Source organism: Gopherus evgoodei, chromosome 5, assembly GCF_007399415.2.
Source record: "Gopherus evgoodei ecotype Sinaloan lineage chromosome 5, rGopEvg1_v1.p, whole genome shotgun sequence".
Lineage (NCBI taxonomy): Eukaryota > Metazoa > Chordata > Testudines > Testudinidae > Gopherus > Gopherus evgoodei.
In genome coordinates, this window is record NC_044326.1 from 18,596,694 (window position 1) to 18,616,681 (window position 19,988).

Consider the following 19,988-nt stretch of genomic DNA (forward strand, 5'->3'; position numbering starts at 1 on the left):
CAGCAGGGGCTGGACCCAGTGTAGGTGTCTGTACTGAAGATCCTCAACTACTTACTGCATTTAAAGAGCTGGCTTTTCATTTAGTTTGATTAAGATCTATCTTGTAGTAATCTGTTTGCCATCACTTAGTGCAGTCTTTTCCAATAATTTCCAGAGGTGTCCAAGTTTCTGAAAGGGATCTTCCATACTTACCCATCAATTAGAGAAGCTACTTCTGTCTAGGATCTCAGTATAGTTCTCCTGAGGCTCCTGGAGCCTCTCTTTGAGGATCTTTCAGAACACTTCATCATCTTACTCTGAAGGCAGTCTCCTAGTAGCCATCCTGTTGGACAGAAGAGCGAGTGAATTATAGCAGTTTGTTTGATTCTCTTTACACAACAATCCAGAGAGATAAAGCGATAGTGAAACTTCACCCAAAATTAATCCCCAAGCTGGTCTTGGAATTTATCTGAATCATTGTTTACCTGTCTTCTTCCCAAAGCCTGCAAACTTAACTTCACTTCAACAAAAGATTTGTGTGGCATCTGGGTGAAGGGAGAAACTTTCTATCCAATACAATAATTCAGCTTTTTTTTTCTCTAGTTAAATTTATACTACCTTATTTATTTATTTCTTAAACAAAACATTTTATTGTGGAAGGCAAAAGAAAGAGCCTTTCCAATCCCCGTTTAGATCCTCTAAATTAATCTTAAAATTAACACCTGGTTTATATCAGAAGAAACTGATTTTTGGTGTCTTAAGCATAAGACCAACATTCCTCTTTCCAAAATAAACAGCACGATGATCATACTGTTGTTCCTTCCATCTGTGGGTTCTCTTTGGATTAACATAGCAATTGGAGTCATTCCTTTTACATGAAGCTTCATAGATTAGTTTACTGAGAAATGTCAATCTATTAGATTTTTAGAAGGAAAACTGGACAAAAAGTATTTGTCATTGCTCTGCATACTGCAATTTGCTGAAGGATTTCAAAGTGTGAAAGGTATGTAAAATGCTAAAACCAGAACCAACCCAGTAACTTGTATAAACTTACTGTTAAATTTTCAGGACAAAAAAAGAGTTTTCGTCAGTATCATGTACAGTTTTTTGGCGATGCCCCAGAACGAGCTTGGATATTTGAGAAGAGCCTTGTGTCATTCAAAGGAGAACAACAGTTTGAACAATTATGCCAGGAAAGTGCAAAACAAGCCCTCCTTAAAGCTGAGAAAATAAAGGTAAGAGGCTACAACACCTCCTTCCCCCCCCAACCCCCCTCCCATTTTTTTGCAGGCTTTTTACTTTGTTTCTCTCCAATGGTTAGGTATCAGATGACATTTCTAAAACAATCTAGAGAGCTTTCATGACTGCTTGTTTTATAGCATCGTTTAGTTTTGCATTTCACATTTAAAAACATAGAATACATGATGGCTCAGTGAGTGCTCATTACTTTTTGCAAATTGGCAAATGTCACTGATTCACGCACAGAAAGATTTGTTTAATAGTTCTTCCTTTATATCAGGACCATTCATACAGATTTCACTGGAATATTTGCAATATAGACATACTGTACACTTAATCTTCTTCTAATTGTTTTTAATTATTACTGATGTTCTGTAATAAAAGGTAAACAACTCAAACTGGCTTATATTTTTCTTGCAGATGTTAAAGCCTGTTTCCGGGAAACTACGGCCTCAGTGGGAGATGGGCATTAAGCAAGCCACTGAAGCACTAGGCATGACAGTGGAAGAACGGAAAGCCAAGTTCACCTTTATCTACATTAGGGACAGACCTCATCTTAATCCTCGAGTTGCAAAGGAGGCTGGTATTGCTGTGGAACCATTGGAAGAAATAGATGAGTCATCTTACTCGAATGAAGAAACCAGTCAAAGTCTGAAATCGATGAAAGAGTCTGGCATTCCTAGCAAGAGAAGGAGGAGGACATCAAAATTGCTTGCGACTAATGGCACACAAGAAAGTGGTCAGTCAGGGACTAAGAATACTACTCCCCAGAAGGCATTTGAACAAGGAGAAGCCAAAAGAGGAATAGGCTCTCCCATCAGTAAAAAGAAAGCTGCAGCATCCACTCCACGAAGCAGGAAGGGAGATGCCGTGTCTCAGTTTTTGGTCTTTTGTCAGAAGCACAGAGATGAGGTTAGTTTTTTGTTGCGTGAATAAGTGTAAGTGTTGTTCTATTCGTGTTCTGTTTTTCACATGTATAGAGTATCTTCTTTCTCTTAGCTGAAGAACATCTGAAAAGTAAGTTATATTTTTTTAAGATGGCAGCCAAAACCTATGAGATAGTCCTCAGATATTTAAGAAGCTAATCCCTGCCTCGAAGAACTTGTCGTCTAAAGACATAGACAAAAAGTGGCGATGAGGATAAGGACAGAATAGAATGTAAAATAAAGTGGTTTTGTTAGTGCCATTATCCTAGTGCTGTTTTTTGTTAATTTATGTTTAAATATTTATCCTCTAGTGATCTTTTATCTAGTCGTTGTTAGTTCCTCTTTACATTTATTTTTAATGCATAAACTTATGTTCCCAAGTACCTTTCTGGCTTTCTGTTTATCCTTAACCCACCCATTCCCCATAAGTAAGTGGATTTACTCAACACTACTTGTTCCCTTGTCTTCCAATTCCCCAAATGTTCTTCCTCGCTACCTAGGAGGGAAGGGAAATTGCAGCCTTTCCCTAAATAAATAAATGAATCTCTCAACAATTGTCCAAAGTCTGTAGTCTAATGGGATGTGGACAAAGGCCCTCCTTACACCCTTCTGGAGTAAGGATGATCTTGTGTTTAAATAATAGTCTTGCCCAGCATCCCATAGGAAGTCTGATGGAGCCAGAAATAAACCTAGCTACTTGGGTCCTAGGCTATTGCATTAAACACTTGAACATTGTCTCTTCCTGCAACCCTCTTCCTCATTCTGTTTATTCTGTGCACTGAATGAGGCAGGTGTCCTCTAGGACAAATAATGTATTCTCTGATGTAATAGTCTTTATTATATTATTGTAACATTTTGTTACAGTTTTTTAAATGTTATTGCACCGCTATTTTTCCTGTGGAGACACCACTTTTAGTTGTGGCCCAGCCATGAGCCTCCTCTTATATCCAATGAGGGGTAGCCCTTAAGCGGCTGGCTGCTTCCACACAAGTTCTTTCTTAGGATTGACACTTCGAGAGGCTTAATTATAATAAAAACAATTTTTTATTATTTATTCTTCCAATAATATTTAAACGATAACTAGTATTACAATACTTAGCAGCAATCTATTGTCACAGCTGATCAGGCCGTACGTTTTAGTAATAACCTTATCTTTTTAGAATAAGCGCTTATATATGTTCCGTTATCGCAACAGGCTTTTACTCTTTGAATGGCTTAAACGCAGCAAAGCTGAGTCCACTGTTGCCCCTGTTTTGCCTGTATCCCCAATCGTCTGACGCCTCTGGTGGAACCGGATACTCTCTAGGGTGGTCCGGGATCAATGCGAGATCTCCCTTGGTGGGGATGTGTCTCGAGACCCTTTCCAATCCCGCTCACTTGGGCTCTTGACCGCCACTCAAGGCAGATCTCCCATGGTGGGGATGTGTCTGTCTGAGCTTAGGCCTTGTCTCCAAGGATTTCGAGATTCTCACGGCTACCAGTTAACTGCGATTTCCTTACGGTCCGTGGACCGGGCAGAGACCACGATTGGCACGTCCTTCACCGAGGATCAGGTACCCCAATGTGGCTCGCCCCGAATGTGTGTCCCCGAGCGTCTTTTATGCGATTTAGAAATACAGACAAACACGTCAACAGCGCTTCTTATGCTAATTACATTTTGTCTTGCGGTTTGCGGTTAAGCGCATCCTGTTCAGTTATAGCGTATTTCATCCGCTGTTCTAAGAATCAGCGGACGTCTCTTGCACAGCTGTTCTGCATAGCAACATATAAGGTCATAGGTCAGAGCAGGCCCAGCATTCACAGTTATTTCCTAAGCTTTAAAAAAAGTGAAACACAAATTCCACTGTGTGGATCCATATTGACCAACTGCAGTATGGGTCCTCACCAATGCATGAATCCAGGACCTTTATAGATCTCTACCATTTAAGCTGAAGGACTGCTAACAGTAGTAGATAGTGGTGGTTCTCTGTGTGGAGAGGAGAATGCTCTAGTGCTTACAGACAGCCTAGTCAAGCATATAGATTTGGCACATTCATTCTGATGAGGGGATGAGACTTGGGTCTGCCATATTAGACCTCTGATTTCTATTTCCAGCTGTGCTAGAAATCCCCTTGTGCAGCCTCTGTAAAATGGCAGGGAGACATGTTACTTTCCTTCCTCTTAAGGTTAGGGTATGTGGGTTTGCCCAGTAATATAGGCGGTAACGTGAATGAGGTTAATAGCAAGTCAGTGGAAGAGCAGAGACTATAGCTGCTGATCTGATTCCCAGCAGAGCCCACCTTCCCATAGACCAAAAGATATTTAGCAGCTGTTGCTTTGTTTGTGTACCATGTAGAGCAGTTTAGGGAATGCCATGGCAGTGGGTCTGTAGGAAGCTCTGAGGAGATGGCAGCATGCTCAGTACAGTTGAAATCTTCAGAGCTTTTAATGGCAAGCAAAAGTTCTACTTAGTATGTGTAAACTATGATTTTTTTATCATCCCCCTGAGGTTTATAACTTGAACAAATCTGGTTAAATTTTTCAACATGATAACAAAAGCACTCCTCTGACTTCAGAATTATTCCCCAGGTCAGATTTCAAGTTCCTTTTCCAAAACATGAAGGCTCTCCAAGGAAACAGTAAGGAAGAAATTAACATTGGGAAAATTTATTTATTTTTCCCTTACCCTCTCTTTTGGAAACAACTTAGTTTGCTGATACTTAAAAAATCATCCTGAAGGAACATGAGAGTTTGACCAGACGGTTAAAGTTCAGCAAAGTTATACATATCTGAAAACTGATTTGTAAAGGAAATTGTTGAGCAACCGTAATTCTCTAGATGTTGCTACGAAGTCTGCCTAGAATATCTTAGCAACCAAATGGTTTTGAAATCCATTATACTCCAATATTATAACCATTTTTACATTTACAGAAAGCCAGTTGGGTTTTGGAAGTTTTTAATAATGGGGTGAAATAGTCTTCAGTTAGTTAGGAGCATCTGGATTACTACTCTTTGAATGCTCTTTCGGTCAGAAACCTATTAAAAACAAAAGCCCCCTTTCAAATAAAGCAGTTCGTCTTGGAGTGATGGTCCCAATTGTATTCCACTGAGGGTTTACGTATGCACACCATGTGTCCGGAGCTGGAGAATTTAAAAGAAGTAGTGTCTGTCAGTCCGCGCATGCACCCTTGCTTTGCCTCATGGTTTCGTCTGAGGTGACAAAGGGCAGGGTGTACCGACCACATATCCAGTTCCTTCTCACCATCACATGGTCTGGGTCAGCGCTATTCATATCCTCCTGTGTATGATGCACCTTTAAAAGAGTATAGTGTGTGTGTGTGTATATAGGGCCCTGCCAAATTCATAGCCATGAAAAATGCATCACAGACTGTGAAATCTGACTATTGTAGGGGAAGAAGAGGGACAGGGTTGGGGCATCCATCTGGGGCTTCCTACCGTGCATTGGGGGCCAAGTACTAGTCTGGGTGGGGGGCTGGAGAGGAATGAGACTTCCTCTTCCCCTGCATGGCTGCTCTCAAGGGGAGATCAGAGCCACCTCTATGTACCCTCCCTTCAGGAAGTGCTCTGGCTGTACTACCTTCAGAGCCCAGCTTCAAAGGCAGCACAGAAATAAAGGCAGCAATCACATGACCACCCCCTACAACATCTTTGCGACCAACCCCACAACTCCCTTTTGGGTCAGGATCCTCACAGTTACAACACTGAAATTTCAGATGTAAACATATGAAACCATGAATTTGACTATTTTTAAAATCCTTTGACCATAAAATTGACAAAATGGACTATGAATTTGATAGGTACCTGTATGTATAGTTATTTTTTGTAATATTTAGCTGTTTTTACGTAGTTTTTACTCATTTTAGTAGTTATTTAGAGTTGATTTGAGACTTCTAGGGCGAATCTGTTTACTTTTAAACCCTCCACCCCGCACTATGCATGGGTACTGGACTATGCCAAAGATCTCAGGCTTGAAAATCTGCACCTTCTACCAGTTTTCCTTGTTGATCAACGATGAACATCAGTGCTGGTTCTACTGCTTGGGCAAAGCCGATATTTCATCCTGGTGCAGAGTCTGCCAGTCCTTTCCAAGTCATACCCAAGAAGGCCAGGCTCTCCACCTCAAGAAGCACTTCATGAAAGTTGCCATGAGACCTCAGTCAGACCCAGGTCAGGAAACCCCGCCCATACATCGGCCTGAGATAGCCAGGAATGTGTATCTGGCTCTGAAGATAGAGTCCAGCTCCAGTGATACCACCATTATGGATCTCATGCAGGGTCGGTCAAGAGGTAAGGAAGAATTCACACAAGCAGGACATTAAGTCTTCCTCTAAACAGAAGAAGGGAGACTCACCTTCCCATGAGTTCCAGCCATGGGGTAGCAGCGCACTTCAAGAAACGCAAACATGACAAAAAAAAATGCACGTACCGGCGGATCTGCTGGTATCAGGTACCAAGCCATGCACATTGTCAGTGTTGGTTTCCAGTAAGGTATGAGACCTGTTGGCTCTGGGGAAGTCCACCCTCTGGCTACAGAAAGGGTGCCATTAACACCAGGTTGGCTGTGAAAGTGCCAGAGGGCCACGAACTGTTTGCCCTGTGATCTCCATGCCTTCTACTCCCATCCACCTCTGGGGACATCAGATCTTCCACCCAACACATACCACAGTCAAGACAGCCTTCACCACATCCTCCAGTGGTCCACACACTTCCACCAGTTCCGATGGTACTGCCAATGGAACCAGGATCTGAGTTTCCTTTCTCAGAGGATTTGGAAGAAGCACAGGGTCTGCCCATCCTTCACTGCTTCTACAAGTACCTAAAGAGGCGGTCTACATTTGTGGCATTATCCTCGTTTACAGCTGCAGAGGAGCCAATAGTTCCCTACACCCTGAGGCCTGGTGCAACACCCACTGGATTCATCATGCTTGCCCTGTTGGGGATCCTCCATTCCCCCCATTCTGTCTAAGAGGGGCAAGAAGGGCAAGGATAAGCAGTCATCCAGACTGGTACGATCAAGCATGACTCAGTCATCAGTACCTCCCTAGTCAGGACCCTCAGTACTATGCAAACTGAAGCATCAGATACCATTGCTCCTTCTTCAGTATGCTTAAAATCTACAGTACCATCTGCTTCCATTGCCAGGCACGCTACTATGTCGGTTCCGATCATTCACTCATTGCTGCAGGAATTCAGATACTCAAAGAACTTATCAGTGGTAGATAAACCAGAATCTCCTCAGTTCATGGGTACTGAATGCCTCTTGGTACTGAGACCCCAGTGTCCAATCTACCATCACCCTTCGGTATTGTCAGACTCTCCATTCTCTTCTGCTGATGGCTACCTTCTGTTGGAGGACACTGAAGAAGGGGAAGACCTTTCTTCAGTCTCATCCATCTCCATGGAGGATTCGCCTACATATCCATACAGGAACTCATTCATTGACTCCCATAAGAGAGACCCTGATGCTTGACACCAAGGGTGGTGGGACCAATCCTGGATGCCACGTGTCTCCCACCTGGGCCCTCAATGGCTATACTGGGATCCCTGGGCTGCATACTGACTGCAGTTTACCAGATCACTGGCTCTAACACATGAGGTTAGATGTTTAGCCATTTTCTCCCCAGCCAGTTCTGCAACAAAAGGAGATGTTTGAGCGTAGGCACATGAAGCCGCCTCATACTCCTGTCTCTTCTTCATCTCCAGATGAGGCAGTCATGCCTCCACCAGAATCCATGATCAATAATCTGTGTAAGTTTCAGGATCTTATAAAGCAGGTAGCTGACAGTCTCTTCAAATACCTCTTGAAGAGGCCAAGGATTTGCAACACAAATTGCTTGACATTTTGCAGTCAGGAATACCATTAGACTTGTGCTATGCATTAATGAAGTACTCCTGGACCCAGGAAAGACAGTTTGGCAAACGCCTGTTACTGTTCCATCAACTTGCAAACAGACAGATAAAAAATATGTCCCCTCCAAGGACTCCAAATTTTTATTCTCCCACCCCCTACCTAAATCTCTGGTAGTGGTTCAGTGAATGAACAGGGTAATCAACACTACTCCAAGTGTGCCCCTTATGACAAGGACCAAAAGCATACAGACCTCTTTGGACAGAAGTCATGTTCTTCCACAACGCTTCAATTTTGGATCTCACACCATCAGTGTTTATGGCCAAATACAGTTTCACAAACTATAATAAATTCATGGTCTTCCACAGAAACAGAAGGAACAATTTCAGGCTTTCATTTTGGAGGGTCAGTTATTAGTCAGGATGTCTCTTTAAGTGTCTGTAGTTGCTACAGACACCACTGCCAAGTCTGTCTCTACGGTCGTGGTTATGCGTAGGGTATCATGGCTCCAACTCTCAGGGTTCCTGAGGGAGCTTCAGAATACCACTGATGACATCCCCTTTGATTGAAAGCTTTTTGCAGAAACTGTGAACAAATCTCTTCACATGCTTCACTGAAAAACTCCAGAGCCATGTTAAGATCTCTGGGTATAGCAGTCACAAACAGCCTGGAAAGTTCACCTGGCTCAGTTCTTTGGATTTTACAGATCCACTGAATCCCACCAGGAGGAGAGAGAAGTTCCAGAGGGAGAGTGTTTCTCACCTTCCTTCCACATGTACCCAGTCATCATCATCAAAACAATAGTTTTGATTGGTCGTGGAGGGTTCAGATTCTCTCTCTAGTTGAGCAGCTGCAACCCTTTGCCCACCTCACCCCTTTTAGTGACATTCTTCCTCATTTCCATCATGCTTGGAGGCAGATCACTGCAGACAAGTGGGTCATAGATGTCCTAACACTTGGATACACTATCCACTTTACATCACTCCCTTCCTTGTCCCTGTTTATGGATGCCTCTCACGAGCCTTTTCTGAGAGAGGAAATAGACTTTCTCCTTCAATTAGGAGTGACAGAGCCGGTCCCAGCTCCTCACAGATGAAAGGAGTTCTAGTCAAAGTACTTTGTACAAAAGAAAGATGGAGAGTGGAGACCTATTTTGGGTCTAAGACTATTAAATTCATAAAGTCTGAAAAGTTTTTCTTCGAGTGCTTGCTCATATCGATTCCAGTTAGGTGTGCACATGCTGCATGCGCAGTCGTCAGAAGGTTTTTCCCCTAGCAGCATCTGTCGGGTTGGCTCTGCATCCCTTGGAGTCGTGCCTTCATGGCGCCGTATATAGGGCCCTGTCAACCTGCTGTCTCCCCAGTTCCTTCTTACTGCCAGTGATGGTCGTTGGAGGGTTTTGTCTTGTTTTCTTGAGCAATCTTCTAGCATAGTATTTCTCTAAATAGACAGTTTAAGAAGTTGTTTGTAGTTAGTTAAATATTTGAGGTCAGGGTACTGGGGGGTGTTTTCCCTCCCCTGTTTCCCAGGCCTGGGACATATCTCGTTCCCAGGGGTTTAAGTCTTGTGGGATTTGCTAAAAGCCTGTGCCCAAGGGCAACCCATACTCGGCTTGTCTAAAGTGCTTGGAGGAGTCCCATCAAATGGACAGGTGTAAGATCTGTAGGAGGTTTTGTCCCTGCACGAAGAAAGAGAAGGACCACAGGTTAAAGTTAATGCTAATGGAAGCAGCGCTGCGCCCTCAGTCCGAGTCGAGCCCCATGGAGACTGCACTGGGCTCCTCAGCATTGGTGCACAGTGTGCCAGCTTTGATCCAGGAGGTGCTGTGGAAGGACTCTGGGGTCAGAGACCCTTGGCACCGGCACTCCCCAGCACTGATCTTCGCGGCACGGTGACAGTCACGGCACCGATCACAGTTTCTTGTCCCAAGGAAGAAGCATAGGAAGATGGACAGGAGGTGCTCCCCCTCCCGAGCAAGGGAACAGGAACCACCCAAGGGAGGGCGACACTTGCAAGAACAAACCTCCCCTCCTGCTCAACAGCCATCACCGTTGACTCCAGGCCCATGGGAGGGATCATTAAATCTGGTGCCACTGAAGGAGACCCAGGTGGAGGATTTTGAACTCCCTTCCACACCTGAGACTTATGAGGTTGCCTTCACCCTGATAACTCCAACGGGTCCTTACTCTCCTAATCACAGAGGCACTACACCAGCCCCAAGGCCCCAGACAACACAGAGGCTACCTGTGCAGTCCAGGGGCAAGGTGGCCATGACTTGGCAATGATCTTCATTGCCCTGGCATCAACGGGCACAATGCCGCTATAGTCTCTCTGCGCAGACTACTGGGAGTCTGAATCGGACACAGACTCGTATGTGCTCCATGGAAGCCAGCACCGTAGCTGCTGGCACTCTCAGATTGCGGGGATGACTCAAACCTTCCCCCTGGTACCATGACCACCACAATGGAAGTACCAGCTCAGATGCAGACTCAGTGGCCCTTCTGGACCCTGTAGGCTTACCATCAGTCACAGGGGTCCGCCTTGGCATGCTCTGAGAGAGAGACTTCATCCAGGGATCTCTCTTGAGTGTCAGCCGCTGCTACTACCGCTAGCACCACAATCGTACCATGCCTGGCACTGACAACAGAGCTGGCATCACACCAGGCACCCTGTCTGGCACTGCGGCTACGATCAGTGCTGTGGAAGGCACTGCAGCCAGCACAATGGCCAGTACCGTGGCCAGCACAGATGCGGACTCCAATTTGGGGGTGGAGCTGAAGCATTTTGAGGAACCGGATGGGCAGGAGGGGCCCTCCCTAGTTCGGGGTTCCTCATCATCATTGTCTCCAGATGAGGCGGTGGCAGGAGCATTTTCGGGGCCTCCCCCTCCTGACAGCAGAGCCCACCTTAAACTGCTGAGGCGGATTGCTCAGAACCTCAGCATACAGATGGAAGAAAACACTGAGGTATCAGGCCCAACAGTGGACATTTTATCTCCAGCAAGACCTATCAGGGTGGCCTTTCCCCTGATTAAAACCATTCAGGAGAATGCAAAAACTCTGGCAAATGCCAGCCTCTCTGGCTCCCACAGCTAAAAGAGTCGAGAGAAAGTACTTCATGCCCTCCAAAGGCTATGACTATTTGTTGCGGTTGTCAATGAAAAGGAGAGGCAAGGAGCTACTCCTCGAGCTCAGGATGCGAAGAAGCTGGACCTCTTTAGGAAGAAGATATACTTCACTGAAGGGCTCCAGCTTCAGACTGAAAACCAGTAGCGATCCTTAGCCGATATAACTTTAATTCATGGGGTGCAATGTCCAATTTTTTGGACCTTGTCCCACCAGACTCAAAGCCAGAATTCTTAGCTCTTGTGGATGAGGGCAGGACAGGCACCAGGACATCGCTGCAAGTGCCAAATACAGCGGTGAAATAACTTCTCTACTCCTACTGAAGTTTTCCCTGATTATGTATCCCAGGCTTGCAGTAGCTCTTCCGATCACAGCATCACATTGGAATCTCATGTTCAACTGACTGCAGCACCGCTCCCAAATCTCTTTGAGTCACTGCTTCTCACGATAGTCCCGCATTCTATAAATATGGTCTACCTTCTTTGTTCCTAGATGTATACGTTTCCATTTAACAGTATTAAAGCAGATTTTGTTTGCTTGTGCATAGTTTATCAAGCAATCCAGACTTTGTATCAGTGACCTATCCTCTTCATTATTTACCACTTCCCTAATTTTTTTTTAAATATGCAAACTTTTTATCAGTTTCTTTCAGGTCAGCGATCAAAATGTGAAAAAGCATATGGTTAAAACCAATCCCTTCGGGACCCCAGTGGACATGCATGCACTTGATGATGGTTCCCTGTTTACAATTATATTTTGAGATCAGTTAGCAAATTTATAATTCGTTTGTGTGCTTTGTTAATTTTATATCGCTCTAGTTTTTAATCAAAATATGTGGTACCAAGTCAGATGACTTACAGAACACTATTATCTTGTCAACCAAACCTGTAACTTTATTTTAAAAAATCAAGTTAATTTGACAGGACCTAATAATATCCATAAACCTATGTTGATTATCTCCATTACCATCCTTTATTTTATTAATAGAATCCTGTATCAGCCATTCCAGCATCAATCTCGTCCAGCATCAATGTCAGGCTCACAGGCCTATAATTATCCAGGTCATCCCATGAACCCTTTAGAAAAATTGACCCAACATTAGCTTTCTTCCAGTCTTCTGGATCTTCCCCAATGCTCCAAGACTTACTGAAAATCAACATTAATGATCCAGCGAGCTACTGATCCAGCTCTTTTAAAACCCTTGAATGCAAGTTATCTGGACCAGGTGATTTAAGATGTCCAGTTTTAGTAGTTTCTGTTTAACATTATCCAGAGGTAACAGTGGAATCAAAAGTGTGTTCTCATCACCATATGATGAGGCTATATTATGTTTTTCCCCAAATACAAACCAGAAATATTTGTCTTTTTTACATTACTATTGATGATTCTGCCATTTCCATCTAGTAATGGATCAATGCCATTCTTTTTGTTCCTAATATTTTAAAAAGCTCCTTGTCCTTAACTTTGCTGGCCATTAATTTCTCCTTGTATCCCTTTGCTTCCTTGTCAGTTTTCTGCAATTCCTAACTTCAGAATTATATTGATTACTATCAACTTCCTCTTTCTTCCATGTCTTGTATCTTATTTTTTATAGCTGCCTTTGCTTCCGCTCTAAATCAGGTTCATTTTTTTAACCAGCACAGCCTAGTGAGATTGTGGCTTTTTGTACAAGTAAGGTGTTCTTACATGATTCCCAATTATCACTCAAGTTTTTTATTAAATTCTTCTTCCTGGCTGAATTCGCTCATAATTATTTTATGCTTTGGAAATTGGCCCTCAATTATTGTGGCGTAAACTTCAAGATGAAGTGATGGCTGCTTGAATATTGGGCCACTTATTGTGTTTTTCAAGGAGTTTGGTAGGTGGGCTTCTCTGAAGGGAAGGCATTGACTATTTCAATTGATAGTGGGCATAGTTATTCTATGCTAGTTTTTACTAGAAAGGAGGGGCATGGATCTCATTCACAAACTGTGGCTCTAAAACTTTCCTGGGTGCTTGAGTTTTGAAATGTGTGATGAGGCCAAACTCAGTAAGGGTGATTTGGTGGATAATACTCGGATCTCGGGTGGAATTCTTGTTACTGATTGTCACCATACATGTTCAGTTGATCTCATAATGAAGTATGCTGACAGCTCTCAACATCAGCCCATGCTTGGGTCTGGTGTCTGAGCTGTGCAGTTTGGTTTGATAAGAGCTGGTTCACAACATGGAATAGCTCTACTGGATGTGACTCTGCTGGGTTGATGTGGAGGAATAGGATACTTGTTTTGTATCCTTTATTGGAGTGGTGCATTCCTGTAGGAGAGATTTGTGCTGCTGGCAAATGGATTCAGAATGTGATTTGCACCACTGGCGCTCTTTCTGCTTGGACACTTCATCTTGTGAACCATAATTATCTCGGGGTGTGGGCTGGTATCAGTAGTAATGGACATCATGTGATTGGACTGCTGAGCTAACTTATTGACACTTTGCCCTTGTATTTGTGTGGCTTGTTCTCTTAGGTTAAGTTGAAAACCTGGAGAGTCTCTGGGAGTAGGCAAGGTTGGGTTGTTCACTGTGCTAATGAATAGGAAGGAAGGCTCTGATTTTGCCTACATGAGGTGGTGGTGAGACCAGGAAAGTAATATGTTGGCAACGTCTCCCATATCTACTCCTGGGCTGAAGATTGGTTTAAATGTATGTCCAGTTGCATGTGTAGGTGCAGAAACTTCCAGGACAATCCCATGGTTTTCATGTAGGCCATTAGATCAAGTACTATTGTATAACTTGCATTCTATATATGGAGATTGAAGTAACAGGACAAGGAGTTAGGGAGAATCCAGTACTATTGGGCAGTCCTCATTAGTTCTTCCAGGAAATTGAGAAGGTTTCTTTATGGACTTGTGTATACCACTAAGGGTATGGCTACACTTGAAATTTCAAAGCGCTGCCGCTGCAGCGCTTTGAAGTGTGAGTGTAGTCGGAGCGCCAGCACTGGGAGAGAGCTCTCCTAGCGCTGCACGTAAACCACATCCCTTACGGGTGTAGCTTGCAGCGCTGGGAGCCGCGCTGCAGCACTGATTACACTGAGGCTTTACAGCGCTGTATCCTGCAGCGCTCAGGGGGGTGTTTTTTCACACCCCTGAGCGCGAAAGTTGCAGCACTGTAAAGTGCCAGTGTAGCCATGGCCTAAGAGTCCTAAGTGTGTCTTGTCCTTCTCTTCATAGATGCATTCAAATATTTTTGTCTTGGGTGGGATAAATATTTTTATCTTGAGAGGGATGTCTTCTGCAACTGAGATGGTTGGGGAACAGGACTGCAACTTCTTCCTCCTGCCCCTCTAGGTGTCTGTCTTTGTCCTGTAATGTATAGAGCAGGTGTTCTCAACCCTTTTTGCACATGCTATAAAAATTCCAGGGCCCATTGAGGGGCTGGAAGGTGGCCTGGGTTTCAGCTGCCGGAGCAGGGGATTTGGCACTCCCAACTTCAGCCATGGGTGAGGGTGGGGGCACTCAGGGCTCTGGAATTCCCTTACTGAGCAGGGAGGAGGGCGTGGGGCGTTAGCCCTGTGGGGTTAGGGGCACAGGAGCTTCTGCCTCTCGGGGCTCCCAGCTTTAACTCCACAGGTTGGGGGATTCAGAGGTTTAGCCCCATGGGTGGTGCCAGGGCTTGGAGCTTTCAGTCCCGCGAGAGTACTGGGGCTCGGGGCTCTAGGTTTCAGCCATGGGGCCTTGAAACCTGCTCATGGCCCCTTTGGGGCCGCAAACCCTTGGTTGAGAAACACTGGTATATGCTGTGGGGTTGGATGTATTACAATAGGGTTAGAAGTAACATTGAACCAAATCTTAGTGATGTAAGCAAGGCTGGGTGCTTTATTAAAAATAAAATAATGAATGGTGCTGGTTTTATTGGTGGCTGATCTTGTATTCATCAGCAGAAGATTAGGGTGGTTGTTGTTTCCTTCTCCATTTAATGATTTTTCTGATTGAGAATGTGGTTTTAGGGGCCTAGCCTTTGGGTTTCTCCTATTGTGTGGTGCTTTTGAGGGAAGCCGCCTCAGACCAGTGATAGCTGGGATTTGGGAGGATGCATGATACTTGGAGTCCAGATCTGAATGTGATTATGAGTCAATTCTCCAGGTCTGTAGACCAGAAGACTTGCATGATTTTAAACCACATATTGATTTCACTTTAGTATCCCATGTAATATTTTTAAGCTTTTAAATTTAGTATCTGCTTTTCCATTTTTCTTAAACAGATTTTTCTATGCTACCTTACTTTCCAAGAAGAGTATATGATCAAATCTGAGCCAGTATGCTTAAAACGCAAATGTTTTTGTATCCTAAAGATACCTACCACACTTGGGCTTCTTCATACTTGATTGGATTTAAACAGAGTAGTTAGAGTATAGAATAGAATTAAATATAGAATATATTCTAAAATATGTAAAGTGGTTTGGGAAAAGCTTAACTCTAAATTATTGCAGCACATATAATAATTATATCTGCCAAACTATTTCTGAATACTTCTAATTACTTCAGTGGAATCTATGAAAGCCATCACTTGGTTTTTTCCCACTAATATTCACCTAATTTTTATTGTGGTATTTATTTAAATTTTGCCAACTGTGAAATTACAAGATTTTTTTTCAATGAGGTGGTTCGTTCATTCTCAGTATTGTGAATGTTAAAAGGTATCCAAGTAATTTTTTAGAATTATTTATTGTACTTTTAAATTCATGCTGCTGAAATCTGTGTTGCTAAAACCTTATTTTTTGGGATAAATGGGATATGCAGGGAATCTTCCAGTCTCTACTGTAGTAGTTCTTTATGAATATAGTACAAATTATAAGTGGGTTTCTGTGTATTAAACCACTGTATTAGAATAATACAGATCTGTACAGCACTCCTTTAATGTTTTGTCTTGTTAATGTATGCCCCATTTTTGCATAAACAGGTGGTTGCTGAACATCCAGATGCTTCGCGTGAGGAGATTGAAGAACTGCTTGAATCGCAGTGGAACATGCTTAGTGAAAAACAGAAAGCTCGCTATAACACAAAGTTTGCCATAGTGACCTCTCCCAAATCTGAAGAAGACTCTGGTAAACGTAAAACTGTGCTAGTGTACTCTAACTAAATTTGATATACATAGTGATGTTAAACTAAGCACATATTTGAGACCTGTAGGGAAAACAGCTATCATTGTTTTCTGGTTTTAATTCTTGGTGTTTGTGCCAATAGGCAAAGAATGCCAATGGTTACAATAAAAGCAATCCATGAAGTCTACATTCCTTACTCATTGTTCTACAAAGTTGTTATATGTAAACATTCTACTGTTTAGAGATTGGTGGGTTCTCCTTCTTCTTCTGCCCATAAGCAGCTGCCATTATCTTCACTGCCCACTAAATGTGGGTGGTGGGAATGGGAAAATCAGTCATTTTTATTAATGTAAACTTATGGGTTAGTTCTTAAGAATAGTTTAAGAAGTGGTTTATAAAATATAACCAGTACTTTCCTTTCTTTACACACACACACATACACGCTTTTTAAAAAGTGTTACCTCAACATTCATCAGCTCAGGAAGCAAGTATTCCAAACTATGTTCTAAACCTTTCTTCCATTTTTGGCATTTTATTGTGGTGTACTGCAAAGCTTTTAGGACCGCATAAGAAATTGTAGGATAACTTTTTTGCTGTTGGCTAAGATTCATGGTCTTGATAAACAACAGTTTATTTAGAATTTTGATATGATAATTTGAGTCATTCTTTGGAGTAGCTTCCTTAAAAAGAAAGAATGGAGGGTGTGTGGCATTTGCTTGACCCTTCTCAGTCCAGTTACAAATGTCTGGTATACATAGTATTTTATAGCACTATAGGAAGGCCTGCTGTGGAAGTATTTGAAGCTACCAGGTGCTGCTTTGGGCAGTGACAAGAATGAGAGAAAGTGTTTGAAAGATTGTCAGATTCGAAACAAAAAAAATGTATAAAAACGGCAGTCAGTTTTTGTTATCTTTCTGTGTGTGAAATAACATTTTGTGGAAAATTGGTGAAGTTTTTAACAGAATTTTAAGTGTCAAATATTAGGATATCGGTTTAAAAAAAAAAAAACAAAAAAAACAACAACATTCTGTATCTCTCAAGGTTCATCTCTGAAGAATATTGGAGAGGCCAAACGTAAAGTGTTTCAAGACTCACCTAAAAGGAGATCAAGATCCAGAAGTAATTGAAATTTGTGTTATGTGCAATTAGTTCATCATTATAAGTAGCTATGGAGTGTACCTTTTTTGTAATCACCCACGTATCATAACCTCTTTATTTCTTCTCAGATGTTGTCGTCTTTGACTTAGTTTTAATAGATCCCAAATTAAATATCTAAACATTGTAGTACTGAATTTTATTCAACTTCCTCAGTGTCATATTGCAAGAAATGTAATTGGAATTGTACCTGTACCAGGTGTTTCTAGTACATATCTTTGTGTACGTTTTCAGTTCTCTATAAATGAAAACATGACAGTTCAATCATTCCCCATCCAGACCCTACTAGAAAACGTATTGGATTTTTTTTGTTTTGTTTTTGTTTTTTAATGCTGGCTTTTTGTAAATAGCAGGTTCTCCTGGAGCCATTTTAATTTAAGTTTGCAGATTCAGAGCTGCTTTGAATTTAAGATAGTAAAGTCCTAAATCAATTGAATGTGGAAAAAAAACAATTTGAAAACTATTCTTAATTTTAAGTTTGTTGCCTTTCTTTGAAATGTTTATCAGAAATCAGTTCCCATTGAAACAGCACACTTCTAGCTGTAGAACAATTTTAAAATGCTAACTTTTGTGAAAGATTTTTAGATAATATATTTATGGTCTAGGACTCTGTAATTTCTCCATATTAAACATGCAATATTGCCTCTGACCTTGGAAATTACTGGAGGGTCAATGTTAAGAGTAAGTGTACTAGGTCTCATCATGCATCATAAAGGAACCAGACTTCATTCTAAGCCGTTATCATGCCAACTGTACCTCAAAATGGTAGATAATTAAACTTAGTAAGTGGCTATTTAGACCAGTCACTGACCTTTTGTGTTGGAGCTTTACACTGAAATTAAGCAAATGAATTATTATATAAAGAATTCATGTAATCTTAAACAGAACAAAAGAGAAGCACAATGGAATTTTAAGGCCTTCTATGCACTTGTATGTTTAAAGATAGGAATTGCCATGCAAGAAAAGGCCAATGGTCCATATGATTGGTGATATCCTGTCTCTGACAGAGGCCCCTTCATAGATGTCTTCAGTCTCCAGTACCTACATCTATATCCTTGGGAAAACTTAATAAAAGAATGAGGGAGACATTCAAAACTTTTGTTCAATGGTAAAGCACTGTTATGGAGAATAACAGTTACAGCTTTATAGAACAGCTCTATCTTATCTGATAAGACACAAATGTGGAAAATTGCATATTCAGATTTTAAACTAGTGCTTATGCAGATAGATCTGTCTTACTGAAGGGGAACATTTAGCAATTAGGAGTTTGGCTATGTTTTAGAACTAGCATTCAATAATAGAAACTGGACCCTGGGCATCAAGGGGTTAATCAAATTTGTTAAAAATTTTAACCGTTTTTTAAAAAGTAACAATTTAAATATAATTTAGATCAGTTTAAGATAATTTCGAAGTGAGCATTAGATTTTTTTTCATGTAAGTTTCCCCCATCCCCCACCCCAAGGTAACTTACATGGAAATAAAAGAAACCAAAAAAAGAGGACAAAGGAACCTTCAGAAGATTTTGAAGTTCAGGAAGCACCTAGGAAAAGACTCAGGATGGATAAACAGAATAATCGGAAGGTAATTATATCATTGGTTTGTTTAAGTCAATTATAGCAGCACCAGTCACTCTGCTATAGTTAAGTTTGTCAGCATTTCCATTTTCAGGATTTAATATTTACTGGTTTTTAACTGCATCAAATGAAGCAACTGTCAAGATGTCTGTTTGGATGCACTTGTTAAACAGATTTTTTTAATTTAGTGTTGAGGTGGAGACATCTGAAAAGAGGTCCTTGCTAGTTACTTGAACCTAGCTGAAAAAATATACGAATAGAATTCAATTCCCATGGGCAAGAGTTTAGTCCACTGGTTTTCTTGCTTTACAATTTCACCCCTTTTCTATGTGTCAAAATGTAGAGATGTGTATGTGATTGTTACCACCATTTGTCTGAATCAAAGATTGTGTCCTTAAAAATGAATAAAGTACAAATAAACACTTTTAAGAATCAGATTTAAACTTATAAAGCACTTTAGGCTGGCATGGTGTCCTGAACTCCAATCTGTCAAATTTAGAAATTTGCGGTATATATAACAACTTGTTCAGATAGCAGGCCTTTAACTGGCTCCTCTTCAGTTTCTAGCTTGTTTGTCAGGATTAGATAATTCTCCTTCTTCTTTGAGTAGTGTCCAAATGGGTGCTCCACTGTAGGGACACAGACACACCTACAGTGGAGCACCCATTAGGGGACACATCTTAAAGAATCATCTTTACTACACAAGGTGACTAACTTCTTTTATGGATTTGACTAGATCACTAGGGATTCTGTTTATAACAGTGAGCCCATACTCTGCAAACATTTAGGCATGTACTTATCCTTTTCCATGTGAGTAGACCCTGCAAACTCTGTGTGACTAATCTTATGAAAACATAAGCATGTATGTAAGTGTTTTCCAGATCAGACCATAGTAATATAGTATATGAAGACATACTGTAAAATAGTGTTGTGAATCCTCTGGAGGAAGGAGTATTGTGATCCAGTGCTTACTAAGTAATTTGAATACATATGTGTATGCTCTCATTATACCTTTGGCTCCAGAAGGTCTCAGACATAGCAGAATGGTTGCTTTCTTATTACTTTG

General features: G+C 41.7%; 1 protein-coding gene across 3 annotated transcripts in view; it reads left to right on the forward strand.

The window, feature by feature from the left end:
- NSD2 (nuclear receptor binding SET domain protein 2) overlaps nt 1–19,988 on the forward strand; it is a 148,308-nt gene that overhangs the window by 60,414 nt on the left and 67,906 nt on the right. For all 3 annotated transcript variants that reach the window (XM_030564596.1, XM_030564595.1, XM_030564597.1), the window contains 5 exons: nt 1,048–1,214; nt 1,639–2,130; nt 16,052–16,196; nt 17,235–17,312; nt 18,811–18,929. In XM_030564596.1, the coding sequence (XP_030420456.1) occupies nt 1,048–1,214; nt 1,639–2,130; nt 16,052–16,196; nt 17,235–17,312; nt 18,811–18,929 (1,001 nt within the window). The remainder of the gene's footprint in view (nt 1–1,047; nt 1,215–1,638; nt 2,131–16,051; nt 16,197–17,234; nt 17,313–18,810; nt 18,930–19,988) is intronic.